Source organism: Typopeltis vanoorti, chromosome 10 (assembly GCF_054136105.1).
Source record: "Typopeltis vanoorti isolate ZY-2024b chromosome 10, IOZ_Tvanoo_1.0, whole genome shotgun sequence".
Classification (NCBI taxonomy): domain Eukaryota; kingdom Metazoa; phylum Arthropoda; class Arachnida; order Uropygi; family Thelyphonidae; genus Typopeltis; species Typopeltis vanoorti.
This window is the reverse complement of record NC_143558.1, coordinates 136,676,226-136,703,802: the sequence shown is the minus strand read 5'-3', so window position 1 is coordinate 136,703,802 and position 27,577 is coordinate 136,676,226. Positions and strand designations below refer to the sequence as shown.

At 36.4% G+C, this 27,577-nt stretch overlaps 1 protein-coding gene across 2 annotated transcripts in view; it reads right to left on the bottom strand.

Annotated features, from left to right (window-relative positions):
• The window catches only part of LOC150102826 (xylulose kinase), a 268,998-nt gene that overhangs the window by 113,150 nt on the left and 128,271 nt on the right, over positions 1-27,577 (bottom strand). For both annotated transcript variants that reach the window (XM_090398826.1, XM_090398827.1), the window contains exon 10: positions 11,465-11,580. In XM_090398826.1, coding sequence (XP_090254952.1) covers positions 11,465-11,580 — 116 coding nt within the window. The remainder of the gene's footprint in view (positions 1-11,464; positions 11,581-27,577) is intronic.

Sequence of the window (27,577 nt, the reverse complement as noted above, 5' to 3'; positions counted from 1 at the left end):
CAGACCAGTTTTGACCTTTATTGAGGTCTTGTCAGTGGGAGCAAGACCCAGAGGTGGTGATACTAAGGTGGAAGTAATGCAGAAGTTATATCACCATATACCAGTTGCCAAAAGGTGTCAACACCTTATTATTAAAATTCTCTGGATTAGAGATAGTTGATGGAAGTTTTTTCACTTGGCTATGCTAATTAATATATATTTAGTTTAATCCTTTATCCAAGTGTAAGCAAACAAAGTTTGCACCTGAAATATTTTCAGGACTGGGGCAACTCGTGGTAAAGGTGGTATAAATTCTGATCATTTGCCTTAGTAACTCCCATAATGCAAAGAACATCTCCTTGTGGACATGTATGATGCTATGCATTAAGGGAAGGGTCACTACCCAGACCAGTTTCGACCTTTATTGAGGTCTTGTAAGCGGGAGCCAGACCCAGAGGTGCTGATACTAAGATGGAAGTAATGCAGAATAAAGGTCGAAACCAGTGTGGGCAGTTGCTCTTCCCTTAATGCATAGCATTATACATGTCTGCAAAGAGATGTGCTTTGCATTATGGGAGATACTAAGGCAAGTGATCAGAATTTATACCACCATGAGTTGCCCCAGTCCTGAAAATACTTCAGACGCAAACTTTGTTTGCTTACACTTGGATAAAGGATTAAATTAAATATATAATTGGTAGCATAGCCAAGTGAAAAAACTTCCATTAAATATAGATGTTCATTATATTCCCATGATTTCTCAACTATTTGTTGAGAATAAAGTGAAAATCTGACACTGACAGCCTCTATGTGTCCTAAATCCAGCTTGCTCTTCAAGCTTCCCTTCTACAATTCTTCTCAACTGTTTCTCAAGTATGCATTAATAAATCTTACCAGGAACACTGTAGAGAAATACCGCTGTAATTCTTACATTCAGTTTTATTTCTCTTTTTGTATATGAATACTATGAGAGCTCTACTCCAATCATCTGGAATTTATCCCTCTGTCTAGGCCTTCTGAACTATGCAGTGTAGCCACTGCATAGTTCAGAAGGCCTAGATGATCTGAACTATGCAGTGAACTAGATGATCTGAACTATGCAGTGTAGCCACTGCACAGTTCAGATCATCTACTCCTGCTGCCTTTCCAGCTTTTGATGGCTTTTTCTACTTCGAGTATAGATATGTATTCCTGATTGCATGCCTGTTGAGTGTTTTTTTTACCACTGTGCTGTCACTGATTGTTTTATTTAGCAATTTTTTGAAGTAATCATACATCAAGGATATATTTTTCTCTAGTTTTCATGTCACCTTTATCATCTCTAATTCCTTTTACGGCACTCTTTTTTCCATTTCTAAACTTTTTCAACAGCCTCCAGAATATTTTGCCACGTTCCTGATATTTATCTTCTTATCAAAGTCTTCCATGGCTTTTGTTTGGCTAGTTTACACAGTGTTTAGCTTTCTTACATTCGTCTCTGTATTCTCTAAGAGCACAAGCTGATTTATTTTCCAGGAACTTTCAATATGCTTTCTTCTTTTCCTTCACTGCCTCTTTAACTTCTTGTTCCCACCATGGAGTTCCGATTTTCCTATCCCTACAAACAACCTCACCACATGCATCTCTGGCTGAATCAATCAATGTTTCTTGCTTTCCACTGTATCTCCAAGGTGTGGTTCCTGTTCTGAAAATTTTTTCTTGAATAATGTTTGTATATTTCTACAGTTCACATTTGAGAACTGTTCAACTTTTATTTGCTTTAAAACTTTCTTGCATGTTCTTCTTTTCAATGTGATATTCAATTTTATCCTGCTCAAGACTAAATGGTGATCACTTCTGATTTCAAATCCTCTGTATACTTTAGTGTCCTGCATCAGTGAGAAAATATCACTATCAACAATAACATAGATCAGGGAGAGAGTAAGTATAAGAGTAAGTCAAGGAGACTTACTCTTATTCCTTGCCTCTTCTCTCCATTTGAATTTATGCACATTTTTATGCTGGAACATTGTGTTAGTAATAACAGTCCATGTCCTGAGCAGAAATTCAACAGACATTTGCCATTATTATTAGCTTTGCTCTTTTCTTCAAATTTACCCAAAATATTTCTTTATGTCTGACAATCATTTCCTACTCTGCTATTTAGATCCTCAACAAGGACCAACTTTTCCTTTTTCATTATGTCAGTTGCTTTTTCTAAAGCCTGAAAAAATTCCTCCACTTCTATCTTAGTAGAACTTTCTGTGGGACCATAGGCACAAATAAGTCTCATTGTCCATTACCCCATTCTAATATTTGCCTGCCATTCAAGAAGATTAGCCTCGTAATTGAATACTATAGCTACTCCTTCTTTCCCCTAACTGTAATTGCCTGAATATAACATTTTGCGTTTATTGCTTAGAAAGATCTCACCAGTTTTTGTCTTTTTTGTTTCAGTCACCTCTATTATGTCAATCTAGTATTTATCCAATTCTTCTGAAATTGCTTTGCCATTCAAGCTTCTTATGTTGATAGTACCAATCTTGAACTCTGATGATGTTCAGTTGGGGGTGTGTTTTAGGATTTGTTTCAGTAGCTGAGTTTTCGCTGCTCACTGTGCTCCCCTGGCAAAATCACCAGGGGCTTTGTTTAACTAGGAGACACCTCTGGTGCCAGCATGAAATTCTGACATGTTGTACCATCTGTAAAACTCGATGCAGTAGAAGTTCTTAAATTTTTCTGGCATTGACTTTCAGAGGTCATAAATATTATAAATATAATAAAACTATACGTTGCCATACTGATTATAAACCCACAAGGGTATCTGGCAAAAAAGGAGTAACACTGAACTGTTCATAAAAATATTAAAATAGTATAAATATTCAAGATTGAGCATTTTATATAAATCCAGGAGTAATATTGTAAAAACAGCCTAGTGTTGAAACAGTTCTACCTGAAGTAAAAAGGATTACAGTGGATTATGTCTGGGACTTGAAAGCGAACAATAGCACTGAAGGTCATTTGAACGAGGAAGTTTTCCCACCTACACTCAAGATGAAGACCGCTCGGAGTGATCGCAGGATATTCGGGGGTCTCCGACCCTGAAACAGGGAACTCCCAAAACACTGTATATAGGGGCATTAAGAACGAGGTTCTCTCTCTTTCTCGTAGTCCTCTGGCTGCAGTCCATAGGCCCAATTGGACTCGTTGGTACGCAACCCATGGGAAACGGGAGGACTTGGAGAAGCATTGAAAGTTTTCCCGACGTGTAGCAAGTAAGGGAACTTTCCTTGCGCACCAAAAAGGACGCCTTTGTTCGACCTAGTTCCATTGGCGAAGATGTGCTGCTACTCCGGCAGCACAATTATGGAAGGATGGCAACTGAGCACCGAACAAGGAAATCCAGTACACAGAACGGACTGGAGGAATCGGCAGAAACAGCCAAGGATCTCATGTGCTGACAGGACTATATGTGTTACTAAGGACCTGTGAGTAAATTTTTTTGTACTAATAGTTAAGTGTGGAAGGATAATTGTGAGTCCACTGGACATAATGTTACTAGGCTAATAGTACTATCGCAGATAGCAAAGCTTGAAACTGAAATGTTAGCATAACATAAGTTAAGAATAGTGTCAGCCAGAATTGTGTAATATGATATCTCCTCTCATAACTGGCAAGTTTAACAATGTTAGACAGTAATTGAAATTCAAGATAAGATTAAGAAAGAAGTTGTATGAAAAGTGTATAATAGTGTAGAATTATTTTAAGTTACAATAAATGTGTTTTGTTTGCTTAATAGAGACTATCGCCTGATCTTTGTGCAATGTACCACCTCGCAAAAAACTCTGAACCTGTATGCTAAGAATTTGGGGAATTGCCACAACTGTTAATAAAGCCCACAATTAGAATTAGCTGTATCCCACAGGTGCTAGGACATATCTCTGATGCTTTAAGTGAAGAACTCAGGTGGCACAGTCATAAATAAATAAAAATAAATTTTCCTCATTTCTTTTAACGTAGGAGATATCTGCACTCATGAATCGGCCTTGTTGACAGGCATATTCACCAGCAGCATCACCGTTTTGCAGGGACCTTAAAGTTTAAATGGTAAGAAAAAGGGGATAGAAAAATTAATTTAGGAGGAGAGATCAACTTAAGTACACGTGATATAACAATTAATCATCGTATAGCAAAGGTGCAATTCAAGAAATAAAAAGGCCACTCGGTACACAAATCACTAAAGTGCACAGAACAAGGGAAAAAGCAAAAAGCAAATAAAAACACGATAAGACAAACAAACAAAAAAAAATAACACATCATTGTATATATGTTTAAGCGAATAAGAATACGATTTGGTTGGCTAAATCCTAAATTGATAGCCCATCCTCATTTGTTCTGTATCCAGGTAGATACCTAACAGGGTGCACCACAAGAAGGTGAGGATTGGACATTAAGTCAGTGGTTTGATAATTAAATTTACACTTGACGATGGAGTCATTATATTGAACTTCCTGGGAGCTAAAATAAAGGATATGATAAATGCCATAGAGGAAAAGAGGTGGTATTGCTTGTTGTAACTAATGATTTAAGTAGTGATAGAAGATCAGTACACCCATGAGCAGTACAAGGCTCAAGCTAGAAAGTTACCAGCATTGTAAGAAAAGCTAAATCAGATTATGAGAAGACCTCAGCCAATGAGATCAAGGGTAATCCCAAAGAGTTCTTCCGCTATGTGGCAAGTAAAAGGAAGAATGACTTCGGAAGGATAACTTTAGTGGGTGCTGATGGTATTGAGGTGACAAAATCAGATGTAATAGTCAAGTTACTAAGTGATCACTTTTCAAAAGTCTATCACCCAAGTGAGGATATCTCTGTACCTGTAGCAATAACTAATGTGAGAACTGAAGTTAAGAAATCAGAGGTATTTAATATATTGCAAAATTTAAATGCAAACACTTCTGCATGTTTAGATAGAATATCAGCATGGGTGGTGTGTGAATGTGCAAAAGAATTGTCACCCCTCTTACTTGGATATTTAACTTAAGTTTGAACTCTGGTATGGTTCCTAGAGAGTGGAAGTTAGGCAAAGTGGTTCCTTTGCATAAAGGTGGCTCTAAAACTGCAATGGTTAATTACAGGCCAATCACCATCTCAGGAGTAGTGATAAAAGTATTGGAAAAGTTGGTTAAAGACAAAATTCAAGAATGGGTGGATCAGGATATGATACTTTATAGAGGCCAACATGGTTTTGTTAAAGGTAGATCCTGCCTTAGCAATCTATTAACTTTTCATAATAGAATGACATCTGAGTTCCACAAAGGAACTGGCTACATAGTGGAACTTCTGGATTTTGCTAAGGCCTTTGACAGGATACCACATGGAACACTGGTATGCAAATTGGAGCAGATGGGAATGGATACTAAATTGGTGATATGGATAGGAGAATGGCTCAGGGAGAGATACCGGAAGGTGGTGTATGGAGGAGCCGAGTCCAGGATGAGGCAGGTGACCAGTGGTGTGCCTCAGGGCTCTGTGCTTGGGCCATTGTTGTTTAATTTATATATAAATGAAACAGGAAATGGCTTAAAGGGAGATATTCAGTTGTTTGCTGATGATACAAAGTTGGGTAGCGCAATAAAAAATCAAGCTGATGTTAAAAGTTTGCAGGATGATTAAAATAAGCTGCTAGAATGGGCAAAAGGTATTGGATGTCAGTTCAATGTGGAAAAGTGTAAGGTTATGCATTTTGGGATTAAAAGATTACTAGCTGTGTACTACATTGATGGAATAGTACTTCAAGAGATTGATGAGGCTAGGGACTTAGGGGTGTTGATAGATAGGGAGATGAAGTTCAGGGGACACATTGCTAAGGTGTCCAAGATTGCACATAGGATTACTTGGTTGTTGAGGAACACACTGACATCAAGAGATAAAGAGGTTATTATTCCCCTTTATAAAGCGTTGATGCTTCCACATTTGGATTACTGTGCTCAGGTCTGGTCACCTGGATTCCTTGGAGATGAGGAGGCTGTGGAGAGGGTTCAGAGAAGAGTGACTAAGTTGGTGAGTGATGTAAAAAATGCTCCCTACATTGATAGATTGTGAGCTTGTGGATTGCAGAGGTTGGTTGATAGGCGGAGAAGAGGGGATATGATAGAAACATTTAAATTACTGAAAGGTTTTTATAGGATTGATGCAGGGGAAATGTTTCAGCTGTGTGATAGTGATGGAAGAGGTCATCCCTGGAAATTAAAGAAGAGTGTGGTTAACAAGGGTGTGAGAACGAGGTTTTTTGCCTGGAGGGTGGTGAATGAGTGGAATTCATTGCCTGACTTAGTTGTGAGTTCTTTTTCTGTAAATGAATTCAAGAAGAGATATGACAGATATTGTTTTGCTAGTTTGGGTCTCCCGTGATGAGTCTACTGACTCCATGGCGATACCTGTAATAATAATAATAAGAAGAAGAAGATATGAAAGGCTTCATGGAAGAAAGTGAAAATTGTTGGTTTATTACCTAAATATGATAGTAATGAGTTAAGAATGTAGACTATGTAGAAGAAATGGGATGTCTCATGGCAGAAAAGACTTCATAAGAGGAATTGCATGCATTTAGAATGGATTTGGCATAAGCGTGTCTAAAGAAGTTACTGGAGTGAGACCCAATGCAGCAAGTCAGGAAAACTAGATCATCTTGGGAAGAACATTGAGAATGAATGCATGTATAAGTTCACCTAGGGTGCACAAACATGATAGTGTTGTGAATGTCAATAAGCATAATTATGAATCTAGTAAAGAGATGGACTGCATTTTGGGATTTTTAGTGCATCTGGGAATGGAAAAGAGAAAGTTGCCTGAATGAGCCGAGCAGACTGCAGATGTAAGTATATGAAAAGCATGAAGGTAACTTGTTATGTTTGTTTTGAATTCTCCTGGCATTTGTGTAAAGATTTTGTTGAATACACTGTGGCCTAAATTATTACTTTTTTTTTCTTTTTTCTTTTCACTAAATAAATATGTGAAACATAGCTCTCAGAGTCATATGTAGTAACTGGAATTGAGTGTAAGGAGTATAATATATTTAAGAATGATAGGAGAGGATAGTACTAATATTATCAAATGACCTGAGCCCCATTATGGTATAAACTCTCATCATCAAATTCCTCCATGTACCCTCAAGGGGTGTACAGGATATGACAGTACTACATGAAAAATTTACATCATTACTAACTTCCTATCTACAATTTTCCTCCAAATCAGTCTGTTGCTTGTCAAGACTCCAACATTATCAGATCTTATAATTCTATCGTCTAAGGCACTTTGTACCGTATCAATCCACCTATATCTTGGTCTTCCTCTGGGTCGTTTTCCTGCCACCCTGGCAGAGAACACTTGTTTTGCTAATCTTTCCTCTCCCATTCTATTTAAGTGACCATACCACCTGAGATTAGCTCTGCTAACGCATTCCTGGATGCTGACAATGTCAAGTTCTTTCCTAATATCCTCATTTTTAATATGATATTGCCATTGATGCCATCTGTTGACGCCTCTAATCTTTCTCAGGACTCTCATATCTGCGGTCTCCAGTCTTTGGTCAAGTGTTTTACTTCTGACCCAGCTCTCAGATCCACAAGTTAAAACTGGTTTGAACACTGTCTTGTATACAACTAATTTAGTGTTCCGACTAATTTCTCTCTTATTCCATATGAATTTATTCAATTGACTTTCCACCATACCAGCTTTGCTGATTCTGTTGTCTATTTCTATATTTAATTTACCATCTTCAGTAAAAATCATACCTAAGTAGCTGAAATGTTTTACTTGTTCCACAGGTTCTCCATTCACAACACAGTTGACATTTTCAATGACCTTCATACCATATCTATTACAACAGTTATTCAATTTAGTCAGAGAATCTTGCAGACTTGTAGCGGATTTATTTAGAAGTATAACATCATCTGCATAAAGCAAAGAGCTGACATTAACATCTCCAATTCTGATATCAGGTTTAATACCACTTTCCTTCATAATGTGATCCATATAGATAACGAATAACAGAGGGGATAATGTACATCCTTGTCTCACACCAGATTTAACATTAAACCATCTTCCTGTACTTCCTTCAATTCTAACTGCTGACTCACAACTCAAATAAAGACTAAGTATTGCTTGATATAATGCCCCATTGACACCATATAACTGCAGCATACTGAATAGCTTCTCTCTTGGCACCTTGTCATATGCCTTTTCCAAATCGACAAAACTTAAATACAGATCTTTGTTATATTCCCATGCTTTCTCGACTATTTGTCGTAAAGTGAAGATCTGATCCTGACAGCCTCTATTTGGCCTGAATCCAGCTTGTTCTTCACCAAGCTTTTCTTCCACAATTCTTCTCAACTGTTTCTCAAGTATACTTGCATAGATCTTGCCAGGAACACTCAGAAGGGAAATACCTCTGTAATTCTCACATTAGGTTTTATTTCCCTTTTTATATATGGGTACTATGAGAGCTCTACTCCAATCATCGGGAATTCGTCCCTCTGTCCAGGCTTTCTGAAGTATGCGGTGCAGCCACTGTAAGACTTTTATACCACCATACTTCAGCATTTCTAGTCGAATATCATCTACTCCTGCTGCCTTTCCACATTTCAAGCCTTTGATGGCTTTTTCTACTTCAAGTATGGATATGTATTCCTGACTACATGCCTGGTCAGTGTTTTTTATCACTGTGCTGTCATCACTGCTTGTTTCATTTAACAGTTTTTCAAAGTAATTACTCCATACTTCAAGGATTTCTTTTTCTCCTGTTTTCATGTCACCTTTATCATCTCTAACTCCTTTTACAGCACTCTTAACTCTTGAAAGCAATAATGTCCCATGTGGCAGAGAGTTTGAGGTTAACAGGATGAAATATGTGGTGGGGTGTTGCTAGGGACAAAGAAATGCATTGCCAAATTACCCTGATGGGTACTAGACAAGGAATTATTACGAGTGACAAATTGGGTAGCAAAAAACTTATGATAAGAATGAAGGAGAATTTACTGAGCAGTTATGAGACAACTTTTTCAGGAAGCAACTTAAGCCCAAAGAGTATTAGATTTGATAGTGTCAGAAGGGGTCTTCAGTTAAGGATGTGACTGATTTGTCATTACTGATCACAGAGCTGGCTATTTCCTAGGTCAGTTATTCCTAGACATAAATGTTCCAATTAGAACAAGTTACATGCTGAAAATTATAACAAACCATAGGACCAAAGGTAGTATTGAAAGAATATCAGTTACTGAATGGGAAAGATAAGTGATGCATGAGAAGCTTTGAAAAGATGCTTAAATGAGGCAGTATCTGAATGTGTCCCTAGAGTTCGAATGAAATGGATGTACAACCTTATTAAGCAAGAGTTCCATAAGAAGATGTGGAAGGAATATTGTGAGAAGAGTTATATAAAATACAGGCCAGAAAAGTTAAAATATTGTACAGAACACCAAGTTGGAATATGAAAAAAAAAAAAATAATAATAATAAAAATAAATAAATAAATAAAAATTGGTTGCACAGGCTAAAGGCAACCCTAAAGAATTTTATTGTTACACTGCAAGTGAAAGAAAGAAAGAAAGAATACAGAAGGAACCTTTGTGTCAGAAGCAAAGAGTGCTTACTTCATTAAGATCTATCAACCTAGTGCATGCAATAAAGTGCACAGTGATGCTATTACATTCAGTAAAGCGATTACAGTGAATGAGGAAGAGATTCCAAAGCTGTTTCATATAACCTGTATAAGAATTTGGCAATAGGGACAGAAGGAATATTATTAGCATGTATGCTAAAGAAATGTTAAGCTGAATTGGCTAGGCCCTTGACATTATGTATAATCTGAGTCTCAATTCAGGAAAGATCCCAAAATAATCCAACTGAACAAATGTATGATAACCCATACATACTTGTTTGTCAGCCCATTTCTGTATGCAAATAGAATATTCCATTTACATACAGAAATGGGCTGACTAGGTATATTTTGCAAGAAACAGCATGAATTTACTCAAGGGAAGTCAGTCATGTCATAGCAATGTTATGGTTGAGTTGGATAAAGAGAATGGATACATTAATGGACTCTTAGGCATTCAATAGGATACCACATGAAAAGTTGTTGCATAAACTAGAGAATATGGGATCAGAATATAAATTATTGACTTCAATAAGTGGGTGACTAAAGGATAGGTATTAGAAAGTGGTATATGGTGGGTATGAATCCACCAGATTTAAGGTGACCAGTCATGTTCCCCAGAGATCAGTCCTTGGACAATTATTGTTCAATCCATACATTAATGATATTGGGGAGGACCTGAAAGATGTTCAGTTGTTTGCTAATGATTCAAAGTGCAAAGATCGATAGAGCAATCAGGGATGCAATAGATATGAATAACCTGGAATGGTGGGCAAAAGATAATGGCTATCAATTCAATGTTAGTAGGCGTATAAGTTACGCATTTTGGCATGATGTGGATTACTCTTGGATAACGTGACGATGCTAGTGATCTTGGAGTTATCATGGATAGGAAGTTGAACTTCAAAGGGTAAGTAGCAAAAACTACAATGTTGAAACTAACATTTCCAAATTCTTACACGTCAGCCATTTTGCCTCTTTACAAGGAACTGATAGGACCACCCCTACTGTTGTGCAGTTGGGATGGTCATATATCAATCCCTCCAAACCCAGACCATATCAGAGATTTGGTCTCCTGGATTTGGAGGGAATAAAGAAAAAAGCTGCAGACAGGTAAAGAAAAGTAACAAAGAAAAGATGGTATCGGGATTATGGAATGTAGATTATGAAGAGTGCAGACACTCACTACTACTACTCTGGTAAAGAGGAGAAAGAGGGTGATATGATAAAAGGACGTTAAAGGTTATTAATTGATGGAATTTTTCTTATACAGAAAGTCAGGAGGAAAATGGGTGAGAACTAGCTTCTCTCACAAAGCACTGAGTGAAACAATTTGCCTGTTGAAGTAGTGAGTGCATCTAGTGCGAATGAGTTTAAGAGAATATAATGGTGATGTGCAGCCTCTCTTGAGGTCTGATAATAAAAACTGGTTCAACACTAATAACTTAATTCCTTGTACTCTAAGAACAATTTCTACAACTTGTAGAAATTGTTCAAATTGCAATAAATCTTGAAGACTTTGTAGTTGGGTATCCACATAAAGACATGTAGTGTTTCACAGAAGTTCATAGAATAATAATCATATATCAGATATGATTATTATATCCAAACTGCTCCAGGTATCAATTATTGTTAATTATTCAACCAAATGATATCGATATGAATACCTTTGCAGAAAATATCTGTAGCATACATGCAAATTTGAAGGACTGTGACCAACTAATTATCAAAATACATCAAGCTGATTTGTTACACATAACAAGAAAAAAAGATGCTTAGGTTGAAATTTTTCTGTGTGACTAAAGCGTTATTAAAGTAAACTTTTGATTATGATATACAAACATACCAATATTTCCAAAGTTACCACGTGGGGTACTATCTAAAAGTTCATTAAAAATTTTCCAAGAGCCTTCAGCACATTCATCCCTGATTCGTTCTCTAGTTAAAGATCCATTCTTGAAACTACAGGAAGCAGCCAAAAAATTTTTTTAACATTAATCTTCTGTCCTGTTAAAAACAGTCCAAAAATGTTACAAGAATCTATGAAAAACATAGATTCTTGCAACAGGAAAAAAATTATTATTTTGTATCAAATTCACTTAAAAAATACAAATAACACAAAGTAATACAGATAGATATTTGCATGTAAGTGGGCTATATAAAGATCATTAACTACAATGCTTCTGCTAATATTAATAGTTTTACTAGCATAAAGCTATACAGAATGAACATGTCTTCATGGTTCTAATTTAATATGTACTTCATATAAAAGGATTTGCAGGAACTGTTCACAGAGCTACAGGATAGTTTATATTTTTCTTATATTATAAATTTGTCAGCATTAAAGTGATAATTGCATTATTACAGCTTTCACCCATTAATTCTGCATTATTTGTCATGTATTATTAGATGGTTGAACATATGTTACATATGTTCAACAAACATAGGTATGCTGATCTTTATTTCATCCGCTTATTTTAAATGATTATTGCTTGAAGGCAGAGAAGGCCTAAATTTCATTGAACAGATCAGTAATACTGCTATTGAGAATGACATTTGTCAAAAATATATTTTTCCTTTACTTGTTCTGATTGCCTTACATGTTGTGAACTTAAGAACTTATTGTACAGTAAGCTCTTATGTTCATATGTGTGAATATGCTGAACAGTGGTCTTTACAGAGACCTGCCATTACTGATTACATTATTCAGGATAACTGGTAATTAATTTACGGAATTGACAACGCATATAAAGTAAATTAATTAAAGATAACTTTAATGAATCACTTCTATATTTCGGCAATGTCACATTGCCATCTTCGGGAACATAAAGATATGGTATGTGCACTAAGGAACTAACAAAGCAAATGAGGAAGAAAATAAGAACTAATTTTGTTCCTAAAGTCCTAATGGTGCCCTCTTGCGGGCTAATTTGGTAGTCTTGGGAGTTGGGCTGAAGTTCTCAAAATGAAAGTCTCCCAAATTTGGGGCAGTTTCATGCACCCAAATTTGTTGAGGTTAGGAACGTTTTTTAGAGCTGCTGAAGATTCTTTGAATAGTCTTTCGTATTTAAACTTGCTGCGATGGATTATTTTTGTCTTCTTCCAACGAATTTTATGGTGGGTATCTAGGGCATGGTCTGCCAGCCCAGAGCGGCTGTACTGGTGAAACCGGATGTAGTCTTGGTGTTCTGAAATCCTGATATTTGTTGTTCTGCCTGTTTGGCCAAAGTAGGACAATTTGCAGCTGCAAGGGACCTGGTATACACCAGGTAGGTCTAGGGGAAGTGGTGGGTCTTTGGTAGAGCGGATAAGGGATGCCAACTTTTTATATGGTCTGTAACAGGAAGTAAGGTCATATTTTTTGAGGATATTAGTTATTTTTTCAGAGGTGCCCTGGATGTAGGGGATAGTGATAGACTTGGTGTAGTCTTTATTGTGGAGGGGGGGAGGGGGGTTGTGGTTTATAGGTTTTAGTATTTTTTGGATTTTTTGGGGGTTGTAGCCATTGGCTAAGAAAGTGTTGAGGATGTGGTTTAGTTCCATAGTCAGGGCCTTGTCATCTGAGCAGATTAATTTTGCCCTGTTATATAGTGTTTTTATCACCCCATATTGTTGTGGGGGGGGGGATTGCTGGTGAATGTATCTGCCAGTGTGGGTGGGTTTTCTGTAAACAGAGAAAACCAAAGTTCCATCAAGCTGGCAGGTGATTAAAGTGTCTAGGAAGGGGAGGGTGTTGTTTTCCTCTTTTTCTAAGGTGAACTGGACTCTGGGATGTTGGTTGTTTAAGTGTGCTAGGAAGGAGTGGAGTGTATCTGAGCCATGTGGCCAAATAGCAAACACATCATCCACATAACGAAGCCAAATAGTGGGTTTTTGTGGGGCGGAGTTTAAGGCTTTCTCTTCAAATGTCTCCATAAAGAAATTGGCCAAGGGTGGGGAAAGTGGTGAACCCATGGCTGTCCCCTCTATCTGTTTGTAGACCTTTCCTTGCCAAACGAAATAGCCTGAGTTCATTGTGAACTGAAATAGGGCTGAGATATCGGGAGGAAACTTGGCTTGGATGAGCTCAAAGGTTTCTTTGAGTGGGACATTAGTGAATAGGGAGGAGACGTCAAAACTGACCATTATGTCAGTGTGTTGGAGTGTGAGGTTTTCTATACTGGCTTTAAAGTGGGCCGAGTTTTTTATGTGTGATGGTGTGTTGCCAGTGTAGTGTGTGAGAGTTTTGGCTAAATGTTTGGCTAATTTATATGTGGGGGAATCAATGCCATCCACTATGGGACGTAATGGCACATTTTGTTTATGTATTTTTGGGAGTCCATATAATCGGGGGGGGGTCTAGAGTTATAAGGTTTAAGTTTGTTGGTGACTTCCACAGGCCAAGAAGTGACTTTCTTAAGGAGTCTGTGGATAGTTCTGATCTGAGAGTTGGTCGGATTATATTCAATGGGGAGGTAAGTAGTACGGTCTCGTATTAAAGAATTTAGCTTACCTTTGTAGTCTTTTTGATTGAGTACCACAGTGGCGCTTCCCTTATCAGCTTTGGTGATTACTATTTTTTTGTTGTTTTTTAATTCTTGTAGGGCTGTATATTCGTTTTTGGATAAGTTGGATTTTGGAGGTTTGGCTTTCGTGAGAACACCGACTACATCCAGTCTCACGTTGTTGGCGATGTGGTTAGGCAGGTTGCGAATTCCACGCTCTATTTGGATCATGATTTCTTCAGCAGGTATCCTTTTTGGAGCTAGGGCGAAATTGTGACCACGTGAAAGTGCGGTGAGTGCTTCAAGCTTTAAAACTGTCGACGAGAGGTTGACTACTGTGTTGAGTGGTGGCTGGAGTACAGAAGTAGAAGTCTTTGTCAGGTTTTCGTATTTTTTCACGTGTCGACTACGTATTTTTTCGAATTCCTTTCTTGCCGATGTGCATGAGATGTCATGAAGTATCGACCATAGATCAAGGCCGAGTGTGTTAGAAAGCTCTTCCTCTAGCGCCCGTAAGGTTTTGTTTTCGTCGGCAAGGAGAACGCGCGTCGCGGTAATTTGTTCTCTTAACAGGGCGAAGCTAGTGCGGTTGTAAATGCGTAGAGCTTTCTCGGAAGTGAAACGGTGCTTTAATTTGACACAGTTGGGGATCACTTTGTTATCCCGGCAGCGTTTTAGGAACGTCAGACGATTTATTTGCCTCGATATCTTCAACCTCAATTTGCCGTATTGACCAGTACACCAGTACAGCCGCTCTGGGCTGGCAGACCATGCCCTAGATACCCACCATAAAATTCGTTGGAAGAAGACAAAAATAATCCATCGCAGCAAGTTTAAATACGAAAGACTATTCAAAGAATCTTCAGCAGCTCTAAAAAACGTTCCTAACCTCAACAAATTTGGGTGTATGAAACTGCCCCAAATTTGGGAGACTTTCATTTTGAGAACTTCAGCCCAACTGCCAAGACTACCAAATTAGCCCACAAGAGGGCACCATTAGGACTTTAGGAACAAAATTAGTTCTTATTTTCTTCCTCATTTGCTTTGTTAGTTCCTTAGTGCACATACCATATCTTTATGTTCCCGAAGATGGCAATGTGACATTGCCGAAATATAGAAGTGATTCATTAAAGTTATCTTTAATTAATTTACTTTATATGCGTTGTCAATTCCATAAATTAATTACCAGTTATGTCTAACCAACGTATAAGTCTTACTACTAGAATTATTCAGGATAGAAGATATCACTCGATACCAGTGCTATGTGTGTGCAGCTTGTTGCACATGCGTCTCCCCAATCCTCAAAGTCATCATCACATTCCTGAAATGTACCCTCATGGGGTATACAGGATATTATGATAACACTACATGAAAAACTTACACCATTACTAACTTCCTATCAACAATTTTCCTCCAAATCAATCTCATATCTGTCAAGACTCCAACATTATTCAGATCTTATATTTCTGTCTTCTTAAACACTTTTTACTGTAACAATCCACCTATATCTTGGTCTTTTTCCTGCTAACCTAGCAGGGAACACTTGTTATGCTAATCTTTCCTCCTCCCAGGAATGTATCAGCTCTGCTAACAATGTCAAGTTCTTTCCTAATAATCTCATTTTTAATATGATATTGCCACTGATGCTATATGTTCACACCCCTATAACTCTCATAACTATGGTCTCTAGCCTTTAGTCAAGTGTTTTATTTCTAATCCAGCTGGCCAATCCATAAGTTAGAATTGGTTTGAACACTGTCTTGAAAACAGCTAATTTATTTTGGCTAATTTCTCTCTTATTCCATATAAATTTATTCAGTTGACTTCCTACCATACTAGCTTTGTTGATTCTGTTGTCTATTTCCATATTTAATTTATAGTCTTCACTAAAAATTGTGCCTAAGTAGCTGAAATGTTTTACTTGTTCTATAGGTTCTCCATTCATGATGCAGTTCATATTTTCAATGTTTTTGCCTATTTTCATTGTCTTGTTATTGCTGATCTTCATACCAAATTTATTACAACAGCTATTCAATTTAGTTAGGGAATCTTGCAGACTTGTACTGGATTTATTTAAAAGTATAACAAGATGTACTACTGATATCAATTTTGATATCAGTAGTACATCTTGAAGCTGTAGAAAACTGTTTTCTCCATGAAGTATTTTACAAATTATTGGTGCATGCAACAGCTGACAGCTTTGCATGTATAAGCAAACCAGACCATGATTCGTGTGAAAGTAAAATGATAATTTTCTCATGTGCCAAGAACAGGACCAGTGAGAGAATATCTGATGCCCCTAGGCAAAGAAAATTTAGCGCTCCTATACAATGTCTCTGTGCAGTAATTAGTGCATCATTTTTTTCAATACCCAAATTCGATTAGTGAGCCTATATACATCTTAAAAATAAATGTTACAGATTTTAAAAATTTTCTGTCTATACATTTTTATGGCTAACTATTTTAAAAAATCACTCACCAGAATGAAATAATTTAGTTACTGATTTAAAACATTTTGCAAAGTTATTTTTAATGGCATACTACACTACTTCCATGTATACACTATGTATACCAGGGTTACCCAAACTGTGTTCCATGGAAGGTGGATAAGTGTTCCACAAGAAGTTCATAGAATTTGTCATTTTAGTTTTCTAAGCAGTTTTTATGAATAAATATTTTATAATGGAAATATTCTGAGGAGAATAATATTCCAGAATATGTCGAAAAGCTCGGACCCAGAATGCCTAATAACATTTGTGTATCTTTAATTTTCACACATAGAAACCTTTCAACATTTGGGAAAGAGAATACCGCTGTTTATGATCAGTCGCAAAAATTACCTGCAAGCGGATTATAACAATCGGCACGTATAATATTTTTTGTACAAGTGAAGTTTTTAAGCAGCAATGCAGAGGCTGATCCTGATGAATAGAGAAGCAGTAAAATTTGCAGAAGAGTAGAAGAGGCAATAGAGCCATACCGTCGGTTGTATGAAAAAAAAGAAACAAAATGCCCGCCAAACTACGTTAGCGCAATTCTTTGTTAAGAATAGATTAATAAAATTTATATTCTGAATATGTTTTATAGTCTTTCAGCTTCATGATTTTACTTTAACTAGGCCCTAAGACATACCTTAATTCTTTTACAAAAAAAATTAAAGGTTCAAAAAAGAAAATTGAGGAACGAATTACACTTTTCCCATAGGTTATTATATTCGATTAATGCACATGTTTTAAAGCACACTTTAGGCACACTAATTGAGGGATTGCTGTATATATATTTTGTCATACTAACACAAGCACACGTACACCTACACATGTGGATATTGATAAAAATAATATCATTATGAACATTTATATATAAAATTTATATATAAATGTTTATATATAAAATTTATTAATCAAAACCAATACATTTGTATACATATATGATTACTCCTAATATCTGTATAGCAAGAAAATTATTACATCTTAAATACAAAAATTATGAAAAATTAATCTTCTGGGCTTTTGCTTTGGCAAAGTTTTGAATTAATTCATCTATATTGATTGTAGATGCAATTTCATGCTCTATAGATATTATTGCTAGACCAGTGAGTCGTTCCTGAGCCTTCGTAAAGCGAGTGTAAGTTTTTGTAAGTTTTAATTTGGAGAAACTCCTTTCTGAACTTGCTACTGATACTGGCAATGTCGAAAAAATTCTCAGAGCAATCAACACATTTGGAACACTATTTTCTAAATTATTTTTGCATATGTATGACAGGACATCTAATGAGGAAGTATTTTCTGGAATTCGTCTTGCTATTATTTGTAATTCACTACATAAATCTGTTCCATCAATATCTCTAGAATTATTATGTGTTAAATAATTTTCCCATATCAAACATTTTTTAAGCAGTTCTGCTGAAGTAATTTTTTGAAATTCATATATATTTAAAAGAAAACCAAACTTTTTGTTAATTGTAGACATGTGCTTGAATTTTTCATCAACAGATGCAATTGTGGTATCAATAATTGAAAAATAAAAATCTACCTTAAATTTTTGTTTAAAATTTGTTATTATTATTATTATTATTATTACCACGGGCTACTCCAGGAGTCCTTAGACTCATCGAGGGAGGCCCTAAACATCATGTTCACGCAGCTGTTCAACATTCTCACAGTATCTATCATACCTTGCCTTGAACTCGCTCACTGTCATAGCACCCACAACAGACTCTGGCAGCTTATTCCACTCATTTACCACTCTAAAAGTAAAGAACCCAGCTCTAACACCCCTGCTAACCACGCTCTTGCCCAGTTTCCATGGGTGTCCCCTAGTTCTCCCACCACCAGTCCTGATCTCAAAAATATCATCTGAATTAATCCTATAGAATCCTTTTAGCAATTTGAATGTCTCAATCATGTCTCCCCTTTTCTGCCTATCAACTAGTTTCTGCAACCCACAAATCTTCAACCTGTTCTCATATGGTTCATTCCATAGACCTGCTATCATCTTAGTCACTCGCCTCTGGATCCTCTCAACCTCCTCCCCATCAAGAAGGAACCGAGGTGACCAAATCTGGGCACAGTAGTCGAGATGAGGTCTTATCAGGGCTCGGTACAGAGGTACAATAATTTGTTTTTCTCTGCTCGTCAAGGTATTTTTCAACAACCAAATGAGTTGATGAGCTGATTTAGCTACTTTCGCAATGTGCCCCCTAAACTTCATCTCCCTATCCACCAACACTACCAAGTCCCTGGCCTCATCAATCTCTTGGAGTACAGTTCCACCAATGTGGTATACTGCTGCTAATCTTTTCACTCCGAAATGCATAACCTTACATTTTGTCACATTAAAATGACATCCATTCTCCTTAGTCCAGAACTCCAATCTATCTAAGTCATCTTGCAAGACTTTAACATCTTCTGCATTCACTATCGCCCTACCCAACTTTGCATCATCAGCGAACAAATGAACTGTCCCACTTAGACCCTTCCCTATATCGTTAATGAACAGATTAAACAGCAGTGGTCCAAGAACAGAACCCTGTGGCACACCACTAGTCACAGGCCGTTTTTTGGACTCTACTCCTGAATAAACTACTCTTTGATATCTCTCCATCAACCACCCAGCTATCCATCTCACCAACCCTATATCCATTCCCATATGTTTTAGTTTATGGATTAGAATTCCATGTGGTATCCTGTCAAACGCCTTTGCCAGGTCCAGCAGTATCACTGTAAACCCATTTCCCTTATCCGGTTCAGCCGTCACCTTGTTATAAAACTTGAGCAAGTTACTGAGGCATGATCTACCCTTCACAAAGCCATGCTGTCCTCTGTACAGTATCTCATTTTCATCAATCCATTCCTGTATTTTTCCCTTGACTACTTTCTCCAAGACCTTGACAACGACTCCTGATATGCTGATTGGTCGGTAATTTGCAACCATAGTCTTGGATCCTCCTTTATGCAGTGAAACTATTTTCCCCTCTTTCCACGCCTTCGGGACTAAGCCAGACCTGAGACTCAGATTAAACAACATGGTCAAGGGCACTGATAATTCATTAGCCGCTTCATGCAAGACTCGTGCCGGTATACCATCCAATCCCACAGATGTATTCACATTAAGGTTCTGTAATAGACTATTCACCTCCACTTCATTCATCACAATTCCCATATAAACTAATGGTTCCTTCATTTTTTCAACGTCACCACCTGGATGATATACTTTTGCAAAGTGCTCGCTCAGTAACTCCACTATATCGACTGGTTCAGTGAACTCTTTACCATCGTCATTCCTTAAAATCATTTTGCCATGTACAGTTTTTTTCTTGCTTGCAGCATATTGAAAGAACTGTTTGGGATTCTCTTTTGCTTGCATAGCTAGTTTCCTTTCATAATCAGCTTTTGCTGTTTTTACCACACTCGTTACCCTTCTGGCCTCGTTATGAATTCACCATCTGCTTCATACACAAATTGGTTCATTTTTTTTCTAAGTCTAACTGTTTCTTGTTCAAAATTAGGTGTTACACCTAAGATCTCAGCGATTTTTTCCGCATCCATTAACATCTTTTCAAATTCATCCTCATTTCGGATTTTCATTAAGAAATTCTTTGTATCATTAATACAATTTATGGCACCATTAATATCTTGTATTCTGAAGTTGTTTACTTGTAAAGTTTATTTCAAAAAGTATATTATACCACATTACTAAGGATGCGATAAATTTGAACTTCCTTAAAGTTTTAAGAAGACTACTTGCATCTAATTTCATGGTATTTCCACTTAATCCACATAAACTATCATCTTGAGATATTTCTTGCAGTGCTTCGCAAACATCGGACAAATTATATCTTAGAGGCTTTAATGAGTCAATTTGACTCTCCCATTGTATCACAGACTGGTTTGAGTGTAAAATTACTTATGTGTCTTTTGAGGTATTCCCATCGACAAGTCAAACCGGAAAAAAATACATATAGATGATGTACTGCATCAAAAAATGCTGTGGCACCTAAAGTATTAGCAGTGCAATTCACTACTAAATTTAATGAATGTGAACTACATGGTACATACATACATACATTGCTCTCAGGTTAATATTTGAAATTCGTCGCTGCACACCTTTTACATCACCTGTCATATTACTGGCGTTATCGTATCCTTGACCTCGTAAAACTTGTATTGGTAATGAATATTTCTCTAGTTTCTAGTATTTCATTTGATAAAATTTCTCCAGTGGTATTTTTTATTTCTATAAAATTCCAAAAAGTGTTCTTTTATAGAAACCATGCTATTACTAGTGTCCAGGAATCGAAGTACTATGCTCATTTGTTCCGTGCAACCAATGTTGGACTTAGTCAGTTTTGCGGCAACAACAGATTCTAAAATATTCTTTTTTATTGCATTGGCAAAGATGTTTATTATTTCATTTTGAATATCTTTTCCAAGATAATGCACATATGTATCTTTATCTTTTATTCTTCAAAGATGTTCATTCATTATTGGATCAAACTTGGCTAGAAATTCAACAACTTTCAAAAAATTTCCGTTTCCAAGCAAAAACAATGTCTCATTTGTTCCTCAAAATGATAAATTTTGAATAGCTAATGTCTGAACTAAAGCAAAGAGTCATTCTAATACTTACTTGCACCCAATGCTTCTCCTCTTTTCTAATAACTAGCCCGTTCTCTTCATCAATGGTTTCCTTTTCTTTTATTCGAATTTTTAATTCTTTCCACTTATGGTAATTTTCAACTTGTCTTTGACTTTTTTCATCCACAGCTAAAATATAAGAAGCATTTTTCCAGTCCCTCAATCCAGAATCAGCAAGGTTAATCTGCCATTGATCAAATAATAAACAGCAGAAGTAAAATGCAGAATCCATGGATTTTGAATACAATAACCAAAAAGCTGCCGAGTATAATGAGTCACTGAAAATCTTCTATTATTGTTATCTTTTGGAAAATCAAAATTATGAATCTGTTCAGGTCCATGTTCAACTAATAGTTGATGTAATTGATTAATACTGAAAAATTTTACAGGACACCAAGTGCTGGATCATTATAATTTAAATTTGTAAAATCAAATCCTTTTATGACTGGATCTGTAGAACAACCAGCTTAAGAATCAACAATACTCATATGATCTGTAGATTTCTCTTTCGATGTTTTAATCCAATTTTTGGTATCTGTAGAATTCTCCTCCAATTCATTAATCGAAACTATAGACGAATTATCCAACGAATAATCTTGAAGATTTTCTTCTTGTATGTGATTACGATCTTCTCAGCAAAGATATTTTAAAAATGCATCTGCTTGTTTTTTTTAAACTTTCTTCCTTTTCCGCTTTACGCTTGCGATATTGAAAACCAGATTTCTTTTTATCCGTTTTCAAAATCCAGTAACTGAAATGTTTATAAATAAAAATAAACTTAATTATAAAAAATATGGACTTTAAACTATTCAGGGAGTGCTTAAGGGTCAAAGCTGTATAACTGAGAGGAGACCTCCACATAGCCTTTAAAGGAATGCGGAGAACCGACCAGGGCTTCTGACCTAATGTCCAATCCTCACCTTCTCGTGGTGCACCCTGTTGAGTATCTACTTTGATACTGAACGAACGAGGATGGGCTGGCAATTTGGGATTTAGCCGACCAAATTGTATTCTTATTGGTTAAACCAAAATAAAAAATGATGGTACAACATGACAAAATTTCATGCCGGCTGGGGCGTCGCCCGGTTAAACAAGGCCCCCGTTGTTTTTGCCAGGGAACCAGGGCAAACAGCGAAAAGTCAGCTACTGGAACAAATCTGAAAACAAACCCCAACTCAACATCACCAGAGTTAAAGATTGGTACTATCAACGTAAGAAGCCTGAATGGCAAAGAAATGGAGCTAGCTGAGGAATTAGATAAGTACCAGATCGACATAATAGGGGTGACTGAAACAAAAAAGACCAAAACTGGTGAGATCTTTCGGAGCAATAAATACAAAATGTTATATTCAGGCAATAACAATCAAGGAAAAGAAGGAGTAGCCATAGTATTCAACACAAAATACGAGGCTAATCTTCTTGAATGGCAGTCAGTCTCAAGTAGAGTAATGTGGGCAAATATGAGAATGGGGAACTGGACAATGAGACTTATTTGTGCCTATGGTCCCACAGAAGGTTCTACTAAGGTAGAAGTGGAGGAATTTTTTGAGGCTTTAGAAAAAGCAACTGACACAATGAAAAAGGAAAAGTTGGTCCTTGTTAGGGATCTAAATAGTAGAGTAGGAAATGATTGTGAGACATACAAAAATATTTTGGGAAAATTTGGAGAAAAGAGCAAAGCTAATAATAATGGCAAATATCTGTTGGATTTCTGCTCAGGACATGGACTGGTTATTACTAACACCATGTTCCAACATAAAAATATGCACAAATTCACATGGAGAGAAGAGGCTAGGAATAAGAAAAGTCTCATTGATTATGTTATTGTTGATAGTGATGTTTTCTCCCTGGTGCAGGACACCAGAGTGTACAGAGGATTTGAAATTGGAAGCGATCACTATTTAGTCTTGAGCAGGATAAAATTGAATTTCATATTGAAAAGAATAACATGTAAGAAAGTTTTAAAGCGAATAAAAGTTGAGCAGCTCTCAGATGTAAACTGTAGACTAAAATACAGAAATGTTATTGAAAAGAAAATGAAAGAGTTTGAGAACAGGAATCAAACCTTGGAGATTCAGTGGCAAACTCTGAAGGAAACATTGATTGATTCTGCCAGAAAGGCATGTGGTGAGGTTGTGTGCAAAGATAAAAAAATCAGAACTCCATGGTGGACACAGTAAGTTAAAGAGGCAGTGAAGGAAAAGAAGAAAGCATATCAAAAGTTCCTGGCAAATAAGTCAGCTTTTACTCTTACAGAATACAGAGACAAATGTAAGAAAGCTAAACAGTGTGTACAACTAGCTAAAGAAAAGTCATGGGAGGACTTTGGCAAGAATATAGAAAATAAATATCAAGAAGGTGGCAAAATATTCTGGAGGTTGTTGAAGAAGATTAGGAATGGAGGAAAGAGTGCTGTAAAAGGAATTAGAGATGATAAAGGTGAAATGAAAACAGGAGAAAAAGATATCCTTGAAGTATGGAGTAATTACTTTGAAAAACTGCTAAATGAAAGAAGCAGTGATGACAGCACAGTGATAAAAAACACTGACCAGGCATGCAGTCAGGAATACATATCCATACTTGAAGTAGAAAAAGCCATCAAAGGCTTGAAATGTGGAAAGGCAGCAGGAGTAGATGATATTCGACCAGAAATGCTGAAGTATGGTGGTATAAGAGTCTTACAGTGGCTGCACTGCATAGTTCAGAAAGCCTGGACAGAGGGACGAATTCCCGATGATTAGAGTAGAGCTCTCATAGTACCCATATATAAAAAGGGAAATAAAACTGAATGTGAGAATTACAGAGGTATTTCCCTACTGAGTGTTCCTGGCAAGATCTATGCAAGTATACTTGAGAAATGGTTGAGAAGAATTGTGGAAGAAAAGCTTGGTGAAGAACAAGCTGGATTCAGGCCAAATAGAGGCTGTCAGGATCAGATCTTCACTTTACGACAAATAGTCGAGAAAGCATGGGAATATAACAAAGATCTGTATTTAAGTTTTGTCGATTTGGAAAAGGCATATGACAAGGTGCCAAGAGAGAAGCTATTCAATACGCTGCAGTTATATGGTGTCAATGGGGCATTATATCAAGCAATACTTAGTCTTTATTTGAGTTGTGAGTCAGCAGTTAGAATTGAAGGAAGTACAGGAAGATGGTTTAATGTTAAATCTGGTGTGAGACAAGGATGTACATTATCCCTCTGTTATTCATTATCTATATGGATCACATTATGAAGGAATGTGGTATTAAACCTGATATCAAAATTGGAGATGTTAATGTCAGCTCTTTGCTTTATGCGGATGATGTTATACTTCTAAATAAATCCGCTACAAGTCTGCAAGATTCTCTGACTAAATTGAATAGCTGTTGTAATAGATATGGTATGAAGGTCAGCAATAAAAAGACAAAGACAATGAAAATAGGCAGAATCACTGAAAATGTCAACTATGTTGTGAATTCAGAACCTGTGGAACAAGTAAAACATTTCAGCTACTTAGGCACAATTTTTACTGAAGATGGTAAACTAAATATAGAAATAGACAACAGAATCAGCAAAGCTGGTATCGTGGGAAGTCAATTGAATAAATTCATATGGAATAAGAAAGAAATTAGTCGGAACACTAAATTAGCTGTATACAAGACTGTGTTCAAACCAATTTTAACTTATGGATCTGAGAGCTGGGTCAGAAGTAAAACACTTGACCAAAGACTAGAGACCGCAGATATGAGAGTCCTGAGAAAGATTAGAGGCGTGAACAGATGGCATCAATGGCAATATCATATTAAAAATGAGGATATTAGGAAAGAACTTGACATTGTCAGCATCCAGGAATGCGTTAGCAGAGCTAATCTCAGATGGTATGGTCACTTAAATAGAATGGGAGAGGAAAGATTAGCAAAACAAGTGTTCTCTGCCAGGTTGGCAGGAAAACGACCCAGAGGAAGACCAAGATATAGGTGGATTGATACGGTACAAAGTGCCTTAGACGATAGAAATATAAGATCTGATAATGTTGGAGTCTTGACAAGTAACAGACTGATTTGGAGGAAAATTGTAGATAGGAAGTTAGTAATGATGTAATTTTTTCATGTATTACTGTCATATCCTGTACATCCCTTGAGGGTACATGGCAGGAATTTGATGATGATGATGATGAACTATTCAGTAATTCACAAATAAATTTTTATACATTTACTTAATGAAGTATTTATCAATTATATATACCTTATAAGTTATGACTATATAACTTATCTATCATACATTTATAATCTAATAATTCAACAATATCGTTTTCTATGAACATAATTGACAAATTTCTCAAATGCATCTGACTTAACGAATTGTGTAGATATTTTTAACAAATTTAAGTACAGAAAATGAGCGTTCACCGCTAGCATTACAAACAGGTAGTGTCCAGGGCCGCTATTTAGACTTTTGGAGACCCAAGGTGCAACATCATTATTAGGCATCAAAAATAAGCACTTTTTTTAGTTTATTAAAAATAAAAGTCAACATTTCCATGATAACTAATTTTAATAACACAATACAACATTGGTATACATATATTTGCATATTAAAAAAGTATAAAAATAAATCAGTTCAAATTTAAATTTAAAAAAATCAATAACTAGAAGTTTTTTTTTTTTCTGGCTTTGGTTTTGGCAAATATATCTATATCATCATCATAATTAATTGAGTCCATTATATCTGATTCAATGCATAATAACAACAGGTCACTTGTTTTATTTTGGTGCAAGTTGCTTCTTAAATAATTGTATAAGGATAAAAGTTTTTTTTTTAAAAAAAAAAAAAGAAAAGAAAAGAATTTAAATGCAATCAAATTAAGTTTCCTAATCAAGGTAAAAATAGGAACTTCATCAACTGTAAAGTTCAGATATTCTCACTAAAAATAAAAATTTTGAATTTACGGTAATAAAAATTGTAGCAAAACTCATATTTATGGAATTACAACATGGATCTAAATATAAATATAAAATGTTTCAGTTTGCAGTAACATGCACAGTATGCCTCCCTGGTTGACAGAATGGTTAACGTATCTGCTTTCCAACCACCCAACTTTAGGTGAAAGGTAAAATTTGTCGCCTAGTGTAGAGACCACCTTACTTACTTGAGGCCTGGGATTCACATAAAAAGCATATAATATATATATATATATATATATAGGATTAATTCAGTTCCAACTTTATCGCACAATTATTAAGATTTATTCAACTGAAAATTTGATTTTTTTTAAGTTGTAGTAATAAGCATAATAATTCCAGCTTTAGTTAAAACGTAGAAGCAATCAACAGTAACGATAACTTGCTATGCTTGCTAACATCCACTTTTTTTACTCGACATTTTACCCTAAAATAAGTAGAATCTTGATGCACATAAAAATGAACTGAAAAATCAATTTAATTTATAAATAATAACAAACTTGAAAAGCAAATGCTCTGTTTATGTGATATAGAAACTGCTCTCACCCACTAATTAATATAAATAGCAGCAGCACACACAAAAAAAACCTCTGTTGTCTCAGAAACGTGTTTCAAAATGATCGCAAGTTCAATACTCAGCGATCTGTTCTTTCATAACAGGATTATTATTATTATTATTATTACCCCAAGACCTCATGGAGTCAAAGATTCATCTGGGAGGTCCTTTTATCACACACACATCTCATCATACCGTGTCTTAAACACACTCAAACTCCTTGCAGACACCACACTATCAGGCAAGGCATTCCAATCATTCACAACTCTGCACGAAAAAAACCTGCCTCTCACTCCCCTACTCACACCCTCTTTATACAGTTTCCAGGGATGACTTCTGGTTCTCCCCTGATCTCCCACTATTCTCTGTAGAACTTCTCCACCATTGATCCTATAACAACCCCTTACCAACTTGTAGGTCTCTATCATATCTCCCCTCTTCCTCCTGTCCACCAGACTCTGCAAATTACATCTGCTCAATCTTTCCTCATACTCAACATTCCAGAGGTCAGAAACTACCTTAGTCAGTCGCCTTTGGACCCTTTCCAACATCTCTTCATCCTTCTGAAAACCCGGTGACCAAATCTGGGCACAATAGTCTATGTGTGGCCTAATCAAAGCCTTATACAACGGAACAAGAATCTCCCTACTTCTACATGTCAGTGTCCTCCGCATATCATTCCCAGAGGCCTTTGTATTGTCTTCACAATTTTGGCGATGTGTCCCCTAAATTTTAGATCCTTATCCACTATCACCCCAAGATCTCTTATTTCCTCTACCTCCAACAATATATTCTCACCAAGCATAAATTCTGCACCCCCATCTTTGTTTTCCAAATTT